At 40.9% G+C, this 17,193-nt stretch overlaps 1 protein-coding gene across 4 annotated transcripts in view; it reads left to right on the top strand.

The window, feature by feature from the left end:
- Positions 1-17,193, top strand: part of TRMT44 (tRNA methyltransferase 44 homolog) — a 31,922-nt gene that overhangs the window by 555 nt on the left and 14,174 nt on the right. Inside the window, exons 2-7 of one of the 4 annotated variants that reach the window (XM_037898147.2) lie at positions 3,409-3,621; positions 4,760-4,877; positions 6,755-6,974; positions 9,820-9,888; positions 13,572-13,679; positions 15,434-15,505. In XM_037898147.2, the coding sequence (XP_037754075.1) occupies positions 3,409-3,621; positions 4,760-4,877; positions 6,755-6,974; positions 9,820-9,888; positions 13,572-13,679; positions 15,434-15,505 (800 nt within the window). The remainder of the gene's footprint in view (positions 1-3,408; positions 3,622-4,759; positions 4,878-6,754; positions 6,975-9,819; positions 9,889-13,571; positions 13,680-15,433; positions 15,506-17,193) is intronic. The other 3 variants (XM_037898148.2, XM_043544719.1, XM_043544718.1) reach the window with 3 other exon arrangements.

A 17,193-nucleotide genomic window follows, 5' to 3' on the forward strand; every position in this document is an offset into this window, starting at 1 on the left:
AAGGATGGAGATTCCACCACCTCCCTAGGTAACCCATTCCAGTGCTTCACCACCCTCCTAGTGAAATAGTGTTTCCTACTATCCAACCTAGACCTCCCCCACTGCAACTTGAGACCATTGCTTCTTGTGCTGTCATCTGCCACCACTGAGAATGGTCTAGCTCCATCCTCTTTGGAACCCCAAAGCAAAGGATGATAGCAAAGGAATTAAGTCACCCTGGAAATTCCTGTGATGGTGTCAAGGTCAACAGTGTCAGGTGAAAGGTATTTCCCACGGGTGCTAGCGGAGTGTGTCTGACTGTTTTGTCTTTAAACATATTAGTAAAATACTTCAGACACTACCTTTTTAGGGGGAGGGCAGTAGGAGAATTTGACTTTGAAATATGAACATCAACCTTCTAGATAAATGGGCTGAGGGGTTGTCTAGTTTCATTGCAATGACACTGTTTTTCCTCTCCAATGCACCTTCCCAATGTTAATTATCTTTCCTCATAATCTCACATTTCTTATGGGAGTGGATAAAGTAGCACCTACAATAAGAATACCTCCGATATCTTCCATTGAAATACTATTTTCAAAATATTGACCATCAGTAGGCCTCTGTGAATCAAACGAATACATCCTTCAACTTACAAAAGTATAGTAAAGCACTATGTAAATGCTAAAGATGGGATTTTCAAAAACACTTAACAGGCACCCAATACACATGGAAAGTCAATAGGAGATTTTGAAAATTCCACCCTAAATATTTATTATTGAATTTGGTATGTCTGTTACCCTGATATTGGATCCAAGTGCACTTTTAAAGGACACTGACAGCCTTAAACTAGAATCCATCCTTTAAAATACCATATTTTTTCAGCTGCTCTTCTAATCTTGAAAAACCTATTACCACCCAAAGTGAAGCGCTGAGAAAATTCCAGCTTCTACTAGATTTCTTCACAGCCTCATGCTTTATACTATTGCTAAATTTAGCCTGTCTGTTCCATTCTTGTGAACAAGGAGGATATTGAAATAATGCTTGTCTATTTTAAGAAGAAAGTAGAAGTATGGTGGGGGGACTGGTTGGAGCTCCTACAGAAATAGGCCAAACAAAAACACAGCTGGCAGTGTAGGTGTAATGGTAGATTTACAAAGCTTCACAATAGCCTTTGAAAGTATAGAACTAAAAAAGGACATCTGCAGCTGTAGAACCTGACGTGGCTTGTAAGATTTTTCAAAGCAACTGTGGTCTCTCTGTCTCTTTCAAACTATCTTTTGCTTAATAATCCTGGTATTTAGGGTTGCCAATCCACCAGGATTGGCCAGGAGTCTCCAGGAATTAAAGATGAATCTTTAAAGAATGTCATATGATGAAACCTCCAGAAATACGTCCAGCCAAAATTGGCAACCCTGCCTGGCATTGAATTTTAAGCTTTCCTGAACAGATACACATAGTAATGTGTTCTATGCACAGACCATCTTACTTTTTATGACCGTGATCCTGCAGTGTATCCATTCAGAGTGGATCTTTACACCTGTCTGTAATCCCATTGAAGAAATATGCAGGGTGTGGATTGAATTCTAATACTGGTCCTTGGAAAGGAACCTAAATCCAAAGGCGAGTAAAGTAACTGATCTAAGACACCAACACTGATAGATGCCTTGAAATACTCAAATGTCTTGGAATTCTTACTCAGTACCTTTTCTGAAACCATTTACGGTGTGTATTGTACTTCTGAATAATTTTTTGAGGATGGAAAGAAAAATCACTTATCTCATGTTTTTATTAGTCAACAGCCCTGTGTCTGGTTGTTTTAAAACTTTCCCAGGGGATTCCACCTATACGGAATAGCTTGGTAGACATGTTACAAAAAAAGAAAAGAAAATGATTTTGGAACATTCAGTTTAGAATGGGTTTATATAGTCTCACATCAGACAGGGGACTGGGTAAAGATGGATTTTGTTTATTAAGGTCATGCTTACCAAATCCAGTGCTGTACAAAAGTGCAATGCTATCTAAATGTGTCCATACTAGTCACATCCTTTTCCTGATCCTCCATTCCTTGCTCACACAGAACTGCTGTTGAGATCAGTGGAATTTTGATGGTCTAAGGAATGTAAGCCTAGGCCCTGACTTCCTATTTGGTGCCCTGTGACTATGTTGTTGTGTTGGAATGTATGTTTTGATGAAAATTAATAGAAAAGGACAAACAAATATTGACTTATTTTGTATTGCTGCCAACTGAAGGGTGTTGGAGAAATTCAACAGCAAAATATTTGCTAGAGGATACTTTTGTGGTTACCTTTATAAATTAATAATGCCAATGTAGACCAATTACAGCAGTGATAATTCTTTTATAGCAATGCCATATGGAACATATTAAGCAATTTAGGGTTATTTTATAGGAGGCTATATGGATATATTGAAGATGTGGGAGGTAAAATCAATAGCATGTGAGGACTAGTTTATGTCATGCTATTTATGGTTTGCAGCCCTCCTCTTTGTTTTTCCTTGATAGGAAGTTTAAATGAAATACTGTTTTAAGTTATGTAGGAGTTAACCTTGGTATGCACACAGTTCATGTTAGAAAATGAGACTTGATAGCTAGATGGTGCAGGCATTTCAGGGCCTGATCCTTAGCTGGTGTAAGTCAACATAGGGAGGAGGGATAGCTCAGTTCTTTGAGCATTGGCTGGGGGGGAGGGATAGCTCAGTGGTTTGAGCATTGGCCTCCTAAACCCAGGGTTGTGAGTTCAATCCTTGAGGGGGCCATTTACAGATCTGTTGCAGAAATTGGGGATTGGTCCTGCTTTGAGCAGGGCGTTGGACTAGATGACCTCCTGAGGTCCCTTCCAACCCTGATATTCTATGATTCTAACATAGCTCCATTGACTCTGTTTTGGGACCGTGTTCTACCTGACATCATTTGAAGATTATAAATGTCATTGGACCAGTAAGATGGTGGTTGGGTTTTACTCAGTTTCCTTTTGTTTTAGAAAATAACACTAAGGAACTTGCTTTCTGCTATGCGAAGTCATCCAGAAGTATCATCTGGCTATTTGTGTGCTGTCTGCTTGTACCTAGAAGGTTGTGTTAAGAGCAAGGAATGGGGTTTAAGAACACTAGGACATACCATCTGATGACAAAAAAGGGAAGTTAATTAAAGCCAGCCTTGTACAGTATATGTTAACAAGATTTCAGGCAACAGCCAGATTATTTGACATCTCCCATCCTTGCATTAACAAGGAAAAATGGTGTGTGAAAGTTTTGTCCACCCTCGCCCACAAAAAGTACAGTTTGGGAGCTGTGTGGTTATGCTTCCTCAGTGCTGTGTGTGTAATTAAGTACCCAAGTGCTGCATTGTGCCTTTCAAAACTTTTTTTTTTTTTTTTTTGGACACTGAGCTGAGTATTTATCTATCCTAAGTACATCTGCTGCTGATGATTCATTTTACTGGTGAGGTTTTTGACTGCCTACCTTGCAAAGAATCCCAAAGATCGTTGTTTGCAGTTAAACACAAGGAGGCAGTTGTGATTGCTACAGATGCAGAATACAGCAGCCCATTATACTGCACTTCGTCAGAAGGAAGTTATCTTCTGAGAGAAAGAAGAAATGCTAACTTACCAAAAACCAAACAAGGCTCCTGCACCTGAAATGTATGACAGATGCTGTTGGGGGTGGTATTCGAGGGGCAGATGGGAATATCTGGCTTTTACATTAATGTTTATCATCACAAACAACAAACCAATTATATATAAAATTATATGTGATATCTGTCCTTCCCCTTCCATTTATATGCCAGTTGTCTTCTTAGACCCATATCCTTCAGACAGTTGGCACATGCATAAGTTTGCTCATGTTCTCAGTAAGAGTATTGGAGCCAATAGGACTGGTCAGATGTGTCAGTATTTGTAAGATCAGGGCATTAGGTCAGAGGCTAAAAAGTAGATGGAAATGAGAGGGGAGAGCTGTCACTGCACTAGCCGAGAGGGAGTGGTCGTGTAGGGGAGCATTGCTCGCTGAAGCTGGGGAGAAGAGAGAGTGCTCTTCTCTGATTTTTGGTCCCTCGCTCTTACTTTAACCCTTGCCTTGCTCCACAGTCCTGAAAACACAACTTCAGCTGAAACCCTGCACCAGGCCAGCTCGGAGATCCAACGGGTTCCCTTTGGGGCAGGGCCTTGTCTTTATGTGGGGGATCTGGATATTACTACAGTTGAAATATAATAGTAGTATTTTTTCCAGTTTTGAACAGGTTAGTTCACAAAATGGTTGATAGGTATCTTCCTGCTCTTTTGCATTACAACAGCTATGTACCACTCTGGGTAGTTGTATCTCCCTTAATTTGGAATTTACTTTCCAGGCTTCCAATTTTAAAGAGACAGTGAATTGCAATGTTATGGTGGTAAATGACTTTCAGTAATAGATATCTGGCCACATATTGATTATACCACATGGTCCCTTAGAAGTCAACTAACATGTTTTCGAGTTAAGCACGCATGCAAGTCTCTGCAGGGTCAGGGCCTTAGAAATGCTGCAAAACTGCAAACTGTATAAAGAATCAACAGTTTTAGATGGCAGAGCTGTTTCTTATACTACACCTCTCCTGAGCATTAGGTTCGTTTCTCTGCATCTAAATACAGCTTGCTTCACTAAGTTGTGCTCTGGTATAAGCAGCAAAATATTAGCTTCTTATTTTGTGTGGCTTAGAATTACCCACGTTTCTACACAACATAATAGTTTGAGCCAGTAATATTCCACAGTTTACAAAACTTTTCAGATACCTGTAATGGGACTGTGACCTTTCTACCATTGGAGGAAAATGATGAAGGAAAATATCAGGTTAAGAAGTGCAACATTTATCAAATTCGACTTACACACGCTAAAGATGATGAATGGTGAGTGCTGGGGAGAGAAAGGGTAAGCAAACCTCTGCATTCGCCTAAGATGACACCCTCCTCTTCTATAATGTGTCTGGATGGTTTGATTTGTGTTATATAGGGCCTGATTCATGTGATAGAGTCCCCTGCTCCTTATTTAAGCTGTGATCGTCCTATGGCAGTATGTGCACACCTGAATCCATTCACTTGATCTAAAATTGTTAGCTCACTGTTCTCAGAGACCTAACTGAGTGCATCATCTTAGGGTATGCCTATACTACCCGCTGGATTGGCAGGCAGCAATCGATCCAGCGGGGGTCGATTTATCGCATCTAGTCTAGGTGCGATAAATCGACCCCCGAGCGCTCTCCTGTCGACTCCTGTACTCCACCGGAGCGAGAGGCGCAGATGGAGTCGACGCAGTGAGTAGATCTAAGTACGTCGACTTCAGCTACGTTATTCACGTAGCTGAAGTTAGGTAACTTAGATCGATTTCCACCCCCCCAGTTTAGACCAGGCCTTAGTTAGGGCTTGATCCTGCTCCTTTGAAGGCAATGGGAATTTCACATTGACTTTAATGGGGGAAAGATCGACCTCTCAGATCCTTATTGAATGAATCATTCTGTGGATCACAGTCTCATCTTGCCGTAATAGAAAAGTAACCTTTTCATTTAATCAGTTCTGCTTTCTTTTTATAATTGCTAGATGACAGTACTGAAGTGGAATTAGCTAGATATTAAATGTTTCTTGGTTAATTGAAAAATCCCAAATTTGTATCTGTACAACTAAGCCTGTTCCAGTTTTGCATGGATAGGATTATGAATTGTGCCATCTGACTTCCTTGAAAATGTTTATAATTTGGTCACAGTCACTTCTGAAGTCTACTCAGAGTAAAGTTAAAAACTTGTGTGTTTGCAGTATCAGGGTCAAAGTTGGAGATTTCTCCAAGTTGGGACATGGTACTTTAAAATCATGAAAATTAGACTTGGGGAATGCCTGACTGATCACCCAAAGCACAGTCCTGCAAGGTGCTGAGCACTCTAGTTCTGATCCCACAAAGCACTTAAACACACACTTAGCATTTAAGTGTGTGAGTAGTCCCGTTGACTACTCACATGTTTAAGTGCTTTTCTGGATCAGGGCCAGAGAGCTGAGCCATCGTGCAGTGCCAAGTTCCTAGTCTACCCCTCGGCCAGTGCTGCAGTGTATACCCATGTGTAATGTCTGGTTTAGCTTTAAATGCCTTAAACAATGGGAATTCTACCACATATTCTGGGAGACTCTTCTACTGCCTGACAGAATTCATTGCTGAGATGTTTTGTCTTTTACTCACTCTGTTTTCTGTTATTTTCACGTATTACCTAGTTGTTTCTTATTCTGTCCCTTGCACCTCCCTGAATATCTCATTTTCCTCTTGGATCTTTATACCCTTCACATAGTTGTGTAATGTTATCAAATCTCCTGCATAGGCCCCAACCCGGCAAACAGTTATGTGATTAACATGATGTACATGAATACTCCTGTTGAAGCCAATGGGGCAACTGAAGTGAGCAAAGTTATGTGTGTACTTAAGTGTTTGCAGGATTGGCGTCCTAGTCTCCAGATAGCCAAGCTATAAATATAAATTCTTCTGATCTTTCCTGGTATGTCAGTTCCTTTCTTCAATGCACAGAGTGGGATTTTCAAAAGCACTCAGCATTGGGAGCCACTAACTACAATGGGAGCAGTTAGGCCAATGCTGAGTGCTTTTGAAAATCCTGCCCTATGATGTATGCAAAAGATAAAAGTAATAAAGCTTGTGTTTAGTGGCTTCTGCTGTTTTTTTCTCTTGACCGAGCCTTTCGTTCAATCACTGACATACACTGTATTTATTCAGATTTCTTATATTTTTAAAGGTCTGTGTCTGTTTTAACTTCATCTCCAGAAAACTGGGTTGCAGATGGAATTGTATACCCCAGAACAACGTGGCTTGGAAGTGAACTATTGTCCAAACTGGCCAAATGGTCCACAGAGAAAAAGCAGAGTGAATTTAAAAGTACACTCTCGCTCATTTCTGTGGCTAAATACAGCAGGGTTTATCAAGAGCTAAAAGAAAAATACAAAGAAATGGTAAAGGTAAGTGTGGCAATAAAATCTAGAGTCCCATTCTCTCATAGTGTTTTCTGCTTCCTAATGAGACTGGGGTCTTAGTTAAAAAAGAAGAAATCTATTTGAAAATCATTAAATTGAAATTTGTTCTTGATTTAAAAGTTCCCTGTGTATGTGAAGAGAGTTCAATGTTATTACATAGTGTTGGTGGTAGTTATGAGTCAAATTGAAATCTGCATTATTAATTCGTAACTGGGAGAAAATGAAGAGCAAGATCGCATCTGAGGTGCAGAGCCTTCGTGTGCTGCCGATAATATTTTCAAAAGCATCTGAGTGACTTAGGAGCCTACGTCCCATTTTTCAAAAGTGACTTATGCACTTAGGAGCCTAAATCTCACTGAAAGCCATTGTTGCCTTAGGTGTTTAAATACCTCTGACAGCCTGGCTCTAAGTGACTTGGGAAAATGGGACTTAGGATCTTAAGTGACTTTGGCACTTTTAAAAGTTTTACCCTCAGTGGCTTGCTTTAGGCCTCTGCTGCCGATGTTTTACCATCAGGTTTCCTAAAAATTTCCACCCTAGGCTTTGATAAATGCTGTGTGCATTCACATGTGTGGGAATGTTTGCTTGCCAAGCATTTGCTCTTCAAGAATTATTTTTTGAGCTTCAGGGATCCTTCATCTCTATTGAGGGTGAATTCCCCCCAAGCCAGGGAAACCATCTCAACTATCCCTTCAGTCTGGGGGTGGCATTTTAACAAGACTTTCCTTTCTGTCTCAGCCTATTGCTGTGGTTGGTGCATAGTAATATGTAGCTGCCCACTTCATGCTCCTTTCAAGGGAGTCACTGGCTTCAGCCAGCCCAACAATGCTAGGTAGGCTTGACATTGTGTACTGCCATCTCAATATCCTAGACCACCGGTTCCTCGCTGGTTCCCTTGAAGTCAGTGTGGTGAGAATTAACAGGGGCTTGAAACACACTGTCCCTGGCCGACAGCTCTGAAATGGACCTGTGATTGGGACCAGTTGGGTCAGAGAGATTCTCCTATGGCATTTGTGTACAAGAGGAGAGCTTTAGCACTCCATTTCCTATCCAGTTCCCTCGAATGATATGTTTTGTTCTATCCCAAATCCTTTGCTTCCAGTGCTTTTCTCTTCCTTCCCTGGTTCCAGCTCTAGAAATCAGGATACAGGTACAGTAGGGCTGTGATTCACCTTACTTCCTGGCTCCCCAAGTAGCTCTCCTTTGGTGAGTGACAGGGCAGACCTAGTTCCCTCTTCTCACTCACTTAGGGCCTGATCCAAAGCCCATTGAAGTCAATGGGAGTCTTTCCATTGACTTCAGTAGACTTTTAATCAGGCTTTAGGCACCGGAGTCTGATTCTGTGAGGTGCAGAGTGCCCTCTATTCCCACTGAAGTTAAATGACTTCACCCAGAACTTTGAAAGATTAAGCTATGAGTCAGTCATCCCAAGGATCAGTCAGCCCAGTACACAACTAGTGGATGCGGTCTTCTGGGCCGTGTAAGCTCCATGAACTGTGGCCAGGATTGGTCACTACGCTGCCAAAGATTCAACAAATCCTTTTATGAACAAGTGGTATAAAAATGTTACAGGGATATTATCTTCCCCATGGGAGAAATATCAGTATAAATAAGAGGGGACTGGTCTTGTGGCCAAGACCTCTGACTCATGAGATCTGGTTTTAGTTCACAGCTTTGCAATAAGCAAATCACTTAGTCTTTCTGTGCCTCAGTTCCCCATCAGTAAAGAGGGTATAATGCTTATTTTCTCCTCCCCTTTGTCTTTCTTTTTTATTTAGATTGTAAGCTCAAGATTCCATTATACTAAGTTCATTTCCTGCTGTGACCTGTAGGCACCTAAGTTCCCTCTAAGGTGCGTGGCCGTGCAGCAGGCTATCAAGGGCCATGCAGGTAGGGAGAGGCACCTCTCCCCCGGCCCCTGGCTGCTGTGGTGAGACAGGGCTGGGGGGAGTCCTTTCTCTCCCCACCAGAGCCCCGGCAGCCTGCACCCAAACCCCTCATCCTGGCCCCACCCCAGAGCCCACACCTCCAGCCGGAGCTCTCACCCTCCCGTACCCCAATGCTGTGGCCCAGCCCTAAGCCCCCTCCTGCATCCTGAACCCCTCGTCCCCAACCCCACCCCAGAGCCTGCGCCCCCAGCCAGAACTCTCATCCCACCACACCCCAACCCAACCCTCTTCCCTAGCCCTGAGTCCCCCTCCTGCACCCCAGACCCTTCATCTCCAGCCCCACAGCCAGAGCCCACATTCCCCCGCACCCCAACCCTCTACCCTAGCCCTAGCTCCCTCCCACACTCCGAACCCCTCGGCCCCACATCACTTCCATATTGGTGCACGTAACAACATTAATTCCGCACATGGATGTAAAAAATTAGAGGGAACATTGATAGGCACTGCTGTAATACAAATAATAATCTTTCCAGTGGCAGATGTAGCCATACCAATGGAGGTGAATTTTCCTGAGTCACATAATAAGCACCTGCAATGTACTAGAGAACATGTGGTGGGCTTTGTTCCATGTGATTTGCACATCTGGAACCATAACTGGTCCCAAAACTTACCTTGACTGAATGACTGCAGATGTTCTCTATCCTAGTGTGTGTACACAAGTTAGTTTATTGTGTGACTCACAAAAATTTACGCAGTCTTTCATATTCCTTATCATGGGGCAAGATTTTTTTTTAATTAATTGGAAGGTTAGAATTCCATAATGTTCAGTGATAGGTTAAAGATGGGGTGACTATCAAGGCCAGTCTAGTTGAGCATGTTCTTTAAAGAGGTGTGGTTAAAATGATAACGCAGTTGGTAATTTTACCTCTGTTTATCTGAAGGTGTGGCCTGAAGTAACAGATCCTGAAAAATTTGTATATGAAGATGTTGCCATTGCTACTTATCTGCTGGTAAGTGTCTGGTAATAGACTAGCAGAATTTTAGAAAAGACTAGATTACGATATCTGGGGTAGCAAAAATGGAATAGTGGTTAGAGCAATAGACTTGAGAGTAGAAATCTGTATTGTATTTCTGGGTCTAACACTGACTTCCTATCTAATCTGATACGAATTACTTCAGATGAGATTTTCAAAGCAGTCTAGGAGAAGATGTAGGTGCTTTTGAAAAATTCATCCTTAAGTCCCATTTTCAAAAGAAACTCAGGGCCAGATTTTCAAAGGTATTTAGGCATCTAAAAATGCAAACTGGTGTCTACTTGGATTTATCTGGATCTTTAAGCACCTAAATACCTTTGAAAATCTGGCCTTTTAGGCTCCTTAGTCACTGAGGCATTTAACGTTTTCAGAGGAAGTCTAAATGCCTTAGACTGCTCTGAAAATTTCAGTTATAACCTCTGTGATTCAGCTTCTTCATCTGTAAAATAAAATATTAGTGAAGATACTCCCGCATGGACCATGCTTTATAATGCAATATGATTGCTTACAATTTTATTTTCAAAGGTAACATTTGTAGATGGATACCAATATTAGGATAATACAGTCACATTCTTTAGGGGTAAGATGATCACATCTTGTGGAATATTCTTAACAGTTTTTTGTTTTTGTTTTTAAATGTACTTTGTGACAATGGCTGTAAGTTTAACCTGTTGTGTTCCTTGAGATAATGTATGTCCTATGAAGTGACAGTAATTCTTTTAGTAACGGTTGTTAAAATGATTCAGTTATTGGTTACAAAAGCTACTCTTACATTACCCAGGGTAAAATCTGGACTGTCGAACAGCTGTGTCCTCTCAATTCTCCAACCTGGGGTGCCTTTTACACTGCTTTGCTGTGAGAGCCACCACTCCTGGTTTGCTCAGAGACAGCTTCCAGCATGTAAATTATTCCCAGTTCTATAGTGGCCATAGCCAGCCACTCCTGAATTATACTGCAGCGTAACACCAGAAAATTCCTAGTCCCAAACTTGTCCCCAGAAATGTGCATGTTATACTGCCCAGCTCTTTCCTTCTGGACAATATAAGCTCATAGAAAGTCCATAGTCTCATAGAAAGTAAGCTTAGGAGGTTTTCATGTCAAGGTTCCTTCCCCACTCTGAACTCTAGGGTACAGATGTGGGGACCTGCATGAAAACCTCCTAAGCTTACTTTTACCAGCTTAGGTTAAAACTTCCCCAAGGTACAAACTATTTTACCCTTTGCCCTTGGACTTCCACTGCCACCACCAAACTTTATCTGGGTTCCTGAGAAAATGTTGTTCGGAAACGTCTTTTCCCCCCAAAATCCTCCCAACCCTTGCACCCCACTTCCTGGGGAAGGTTTGGTAAAAATCCTCACCAATTTGCATAGGTGACCACAGACGCAAACCCTTGGATCTTAGAACAATGAAAAAGCATTCAGTTTTCTTACAAGAAGACTTTTAATAGAAGTAAAAGAGAATCACCTCTGTAAAATCAGGATGGTAAATACCTTACAGGGTAATTAGATTCAAAACATAGAGAATCCCTCTAGGCAAAACCTTAAGTTACAAAAAAGACACACAGACAGGAATATTCATTCTATTCAGCACAGCTATTTTCTTAGCCATTTAAATAAATCATAATCTAACACATATCTAGCTAGATTACTTACTAAATTCTAAGACTCCATTCCTGTTCTGTCCCCGGCAAAAGCATCGCACAGACAGACACAGACCCTTTGTTTTTCTCCCTCCTCCCAGCTTTTGAAAGTATCTTGTCTCCTCGTTGGCCATTTTGGTCAGGTGCCAGCGAGGTTACCTTTAGCTTCTTAACCCTTTACAGGTGAAGGGATTTTTCCTCTGGCCAGGAGGGATTTTAAAGGTGATTACCCTTCCCTTTATATTTATGACACCGCCTGTGACTGGAAGGGCCTCCCTAACCTTGTTTGCCACATGACCTTGCTCTCCTCCTTCAGCACTTGCTTCACTCTCCTGATCTGTCAATCTTGTAACCCTTGTCCTCCTTGAGCCACTTTTATTATCCCTAGTCCTGTTATATCTCATTTAGGTAGTTAAGCTGATCGGGGCAGGACGTGTCCCTACTACATTGGCCCAGAAAGAAACATTTATCCTTATGGCATTAGGCAAATAATAAGTCATTTATGTTTATAAATTAATTGCTCTGAGATCATCCAATGAAAAGTGCTTTCTAAGTAAGGTCCCGTGTGCAATATGGCGAATAAAGACCTATGTTATGTGACCAGGCCAGCTCTGACATACGCGGCCGAGCTGCAGTGTGCTGCAGCAAACTCAGCATCCTGCAGCAACGCTAGGAGACTAGGAATTGTTCGACATCTTTCATTTAGTATTATTAAATAATGCTAGCAATGCCCCCACTGTATGAAAATAATATACAAGCAGTGCATATGATTTATTTGCATTGTGGCAGAAGGATTCCACTTCTATGAGGCTTAGGAGCTGCCCAGCAGAGTGCATGGTTGGCAGAGGTGTGTGGTTGCATGAGGGACAGAAGAAGTCAAAGTGTGGTTTGTGTTAAGGGAAGTAGGTAGAGGTTTCCCATTCTCTCTCCTAAGTTGTGCAGGAGTTTTACTCCATTTGCGTAGGGCTTGTGAGTGCCTCATGGTAGCCACTCTCCTCAACTACACAACTTCCAAGATGCACAGAATTCCCCTGTCAAGACAGTGCTCCATTGAAGGCAGCATGGCCCAGTGGATAAGGCACCATTTGGGTATCACTGGATTCTACCCCCAGCACTGCCACTGGACTGATATGTGACTGTGACCAGGTTATTTTGCCTGATTGTACCCCAGTCTCCACACTCATGAAAGGTAGCATCTTAGAAATCTATGGGTAAAAGCAATAAAGTAAGGTCTAAGTAGTAATGCTATCATTCAGACTTTTTACCTATGGGGAAAATGGATCAGTAGGGCAGATTGCTTCTGAATCACAAATGATCTACTTTCACTACTTCCCATTGTGTGCCTTAAAGGGCATCAGGAAAGACACAAACAAAATACCCCTGTGGAAGAGGGAGGCAAAATGGTATATGCACTAGCTGAGGGGTTGGAAGACGGCCATTTTTGTTGATTTATGTGGCACAAACCAAGATTTTTGATCACCTGTCGTGTGATCCCACAATTGTGTTATTTCTGTCTAACGTATTTACATGGGCCCCCTTGCCATAGTATCTCAGCCCCTCATGCTCTTTAATGTATTTATGCTTGCAACAGCCCTGTGAGGTAGGCAAGTGCTGTGATCCCCCTTTTAGAGATGGGAAACTGAGGCACTAAGTGACTTGTCCAGTGGTACACAGGAATTCAATGGAAGAGCAGGGCATTAAACCTAGATCTCCTGAGTCCCAGGCTAGCAGCTTAATCACTTAAAACTATTCTTCCTCTCCATCAGTACACTTGGGCATGAACTTTTATTGTTAGCTTATGCAACCTCTCATTTAAACTTTTTGCTTGAAAATGTATTATGTGCTTCCACTTACAAACCCTTATTCATGTTGAGTAGTCCTTACTCACAGGAGAAGATCCACTGAAGTCCATATCTCTACTCATGTGAATAAGAGTTGCAGGAATGGGCCACAAATATTTTAGTCATTGAGAAAATGCTCTGAGAGATTAAAACTTGTTTTAATTTTTGTCTTTACTTAGATCCTTTGGGAAGAAGAGAGAGCAGAAAAAGGGTTGTCTAAGAAACAGTCTTTTGTAGACCTAGGATGCGGAAATGGTCTGCTGGTTCATATTCTGAGCAATGAAGGGGTAAAAACAATCTTTTTTTTTTTTTTTTTTTTTTTTTTTTAACAAAAGTGGAGGTGTTCAGTATTCTGGTTCTCCTTTCCTTTATCTGGCATGTTTGATAGCTGGAATGTGCTTCATTAATATCATTAAAGCAAGATTTTGAATCTCCGCAATTATCAGGAAAAAAAAAAGAACTGATTACAAGCTTTTTGTTAGTATAAGTGGTTCTCTGTGAAATGAACTTGTTTCCTGCTCAAGGCTAAGGTAGAGGAAAAGAAACAAAATGTAATTATGCAGCCTAATCATGCTATGGGTATAGAAAGATGGGAAATAACTTAAAATCAACAAAATCTTCAGGTTCCTGAAACGAAATCTTTTTTGTAATCTGTTATCTGCTAATCATCAAAGACACAGTGGGCCAGGGCTTTAAAATGGAGTTTGTTTGACTGCATCAAAAAAGGTAACTAGGTAATATAATGTATACTAAATGTATCGTAGACTGTACTTTATGGGACAGTCTATGGGTTTAGTTGTTGCCTGTACTGCCTTTTTGGATTCCGGGGGAACACTTCTGGACTGACAGCACTCCACACCAACTTGATCCTTGGAAAGAAAACTAACTAGCTCTGGTTCACTGCAGGATTTATCCCTTAACAGTAGTGATTAAGCTGATTTCCTTGCAGCTGGCCTTGTTACCCTGCCATTTAACCCAGCAGGAAGTAACATAACAGCTGACATTTACTGGTAGTCAGAAGGTGAAATGAGCCAGAGAACCTATGCTCTGGATTTAATTTTGCTACTGTAATTTGTATCTCAGAAGAAGGGAAGTTTGTATTGAAGCCAAAGTCCAACAATTCTGCAAAGCTACAAGATATTTTTCCTTACCGTGACAAATGGTCATGTAATTGTGAAAAAGACTACCAGTACGTGGTGCTTGTGTGCATGGAGCATAACAAAATGTAGGTCCTCGAGTCTGATTTTTATCAGAAATGTTTGATGGAAACGAAAATGTTAAAGAAGAGTTCTATGTGATACAACAAAATCCCATGACTTTCAGAGTCTGTCTGTTTCATCTCAGAACATTTTCTTCATCGTTTTTAAGAACTTTTTGAAAAGGAACTTAATAGTTATAAAAAAAAAATTTATAGGACTTTAGGCATTTAATGAAAAACGTTTTTAAATTTCATGGAAATGTTTATTTCATCCATCCAGTGTAACATAGACTCAATCTGAAAGTCAAGTTGGTAATTTATTCCTTTTTTCTTAGCTTAGTGTGCAGGCATAGCACCTTATGGTGAGATCCTGTCAGATACATGATAAACAAGCTTGGGCAGAGTCAATACTTGGATGGCAAAGGAACAGATTTGTGCTGTAGGTAGTGGTGTTTGGGAATGATTCAATGGATGAGTGAGAGATGAGATAGCTAACCAAGATTCTGACTTGTTTATGCTCAGACAGAGAACCAGGGCATTTCCCAAACAGGCATCAACCATCATGTCCAGGTCCAGGTCCAAATTGGGTAATTATATTCTGACGACCTACATTTCCCCTGCTCTTTCCATTTGACGTGATATTCCGGATCTAACTCCACCTGTCGCGCAGTGCTGCTGTGTTTCACAGAGGTGGCTGCATGTCAATGTGGATCAAGTTATCCCTGTATTTGGTTTGTGTCTTGATTTGGCAAGTGTGTATGAAGTTTTTGGATGAAATACGTGCTTATAAATATAAGATATTATGTTTTATTTTTTAACCAATTATTAATCCAAATATTTCAGTACCCAGGTAGGGGAATTGATGTCAGAAGAAGAAAAATATGGGACATGTATGGACCACAAACACATTTAGAGGTATTGTAAAAAACAGACCTACAGTATCTTTATTTTTATTTATTCATCAGTCATTGCTTCAAATTATTTAATTTAACTTGAATATATGAGTACTGTTCTGTCAGCTGCAGGGTGATGGTTCAGCATAGTCATGTTTGTAGGTTGTTGGCAAGGAAGGTTGGGATTAGGATGTCTGTTTCTTACTGTATGCATGCATATGCTCAATTTCCCCCCAGTTCTCAGTTACAAGAACCAGCATGGGTAACCTCCCCGTCATCACCCTTCCCCGCCACGCACACAAAATAAATACAATCTTTGATCTTGAAAGATCAGAGCTTATATAGTGATGGTGCAGCAACACCACATAGTGCTGTCCTTAAGAAAATAGAAGTTCAAAAGCGTTTGGCTTATTCTTGAGAAGTTCATAATAGAATCACTCTGGAAATGATTCCAGCCACAATCCTCCTACAGTGCAGTATGCCATTTTGGAGCAGCATTATTGTTCGGTCTTAAAAGGAACAATCACCTGCTATGCTTATTTTGTAATAAGCCATCACAATAATAGCCTGCAGCAAACTGGACAGGAAAATGGGTCTGAAAGAGGGATTATCTTTCAAATTCCACATTAGCATTTTTATGAGAACAGAAACAACTAGAACACAGGAACATTCACTTTCAATCCAGCTGTGCATAGTCTTCTGTGTATCAAATCCTCATGTTGATTGATAGTTGCCTTGTTCCTTAGTTTCCTCGTTTTCTTTTCACTAAACTCCTGAAATTGACTTTTCCTATTTCCACTCTCTCAAAAGTACTCTAAGGTTTCCCCAGATTCAGCTGCTTAAAAAAAACCAAACTCCCTATATAGTTGTGTTCTAGTTGAGGCTGTTGATTAACATATGTCAGAGTTCAGTATGACTTTTCCACACACTGCTTAAAAAAACAGGAATTTCAAAGTCATGGAGTTGAAGGGTTGATATTAGCTTCAATCAGGCCAGCAGAGTTTGTACAAGTCATTGAAGTTTAAGGTACTAATTTATTACATGCAACTCTGCTAATTCACTTCAGTGCTGGCATGCATCATCCCTGCTTTTCCAATCCCTGTCCTCAAGTACAGAGACCTCCAATTGTATCAAACTGTTTAGTGGCTCTCACGTGTGGACAAATAGAGACAGAATGTGGCTATCACAGTTGTTTTCCCACGCAGTCCAGAACCAGATTTTAAGCCAAGGGTTTGGGAAGTAAAAGTCTAGAGTGGCAAGACAATGTACTACATCAACTCCCATATGCTATATATATCTAGTCACTTCTGAACTAATCAGTCATGTTCTATTTTCTCCTGTTATATATTAATTCATTTAGGCTTTGCCCCATGAAAGTCATTGGACGTTTTTCCCATTCACTTTTTTGGGCTCAGGATCAGGCCATAATGCACCATCTGGTGAGGTGCTGAGCACCCTCAACTCTCATGAGCTTTTTTAGGAGCTGAGAGCACTCAACACAGTGGTGTGCACCATTGGACCCTTAATTGTATAGCAAGGTGACAAGAAGGAAAAGTATCTTCCTTTTGCCCTTTAATTTTGATTAGTCTTGTGTGTTTTTTTTTAAATTTGCAAGTGCAAGTAATTAGGTTACAGTCTTGGTTAAATGAACATAGAACGGTTACAAATATGAACATAAGCTATGGGAATTATACATAAACGTTTGAAATA

Source organism: Chelonia mydas, chromosome 4 (genome assembly GCF_015237465.2).
Source record: "Chelonia mydas isolate rCheMyd1 chromosome 4, rCheMyd1.pri.v2, whole genome shotgun sequence".
Lineage (NCBI taxonomy): Eukaryota > Metazoa > Chordata > Testudines > Cheloniidae > Chelonia > Chelonia mydas.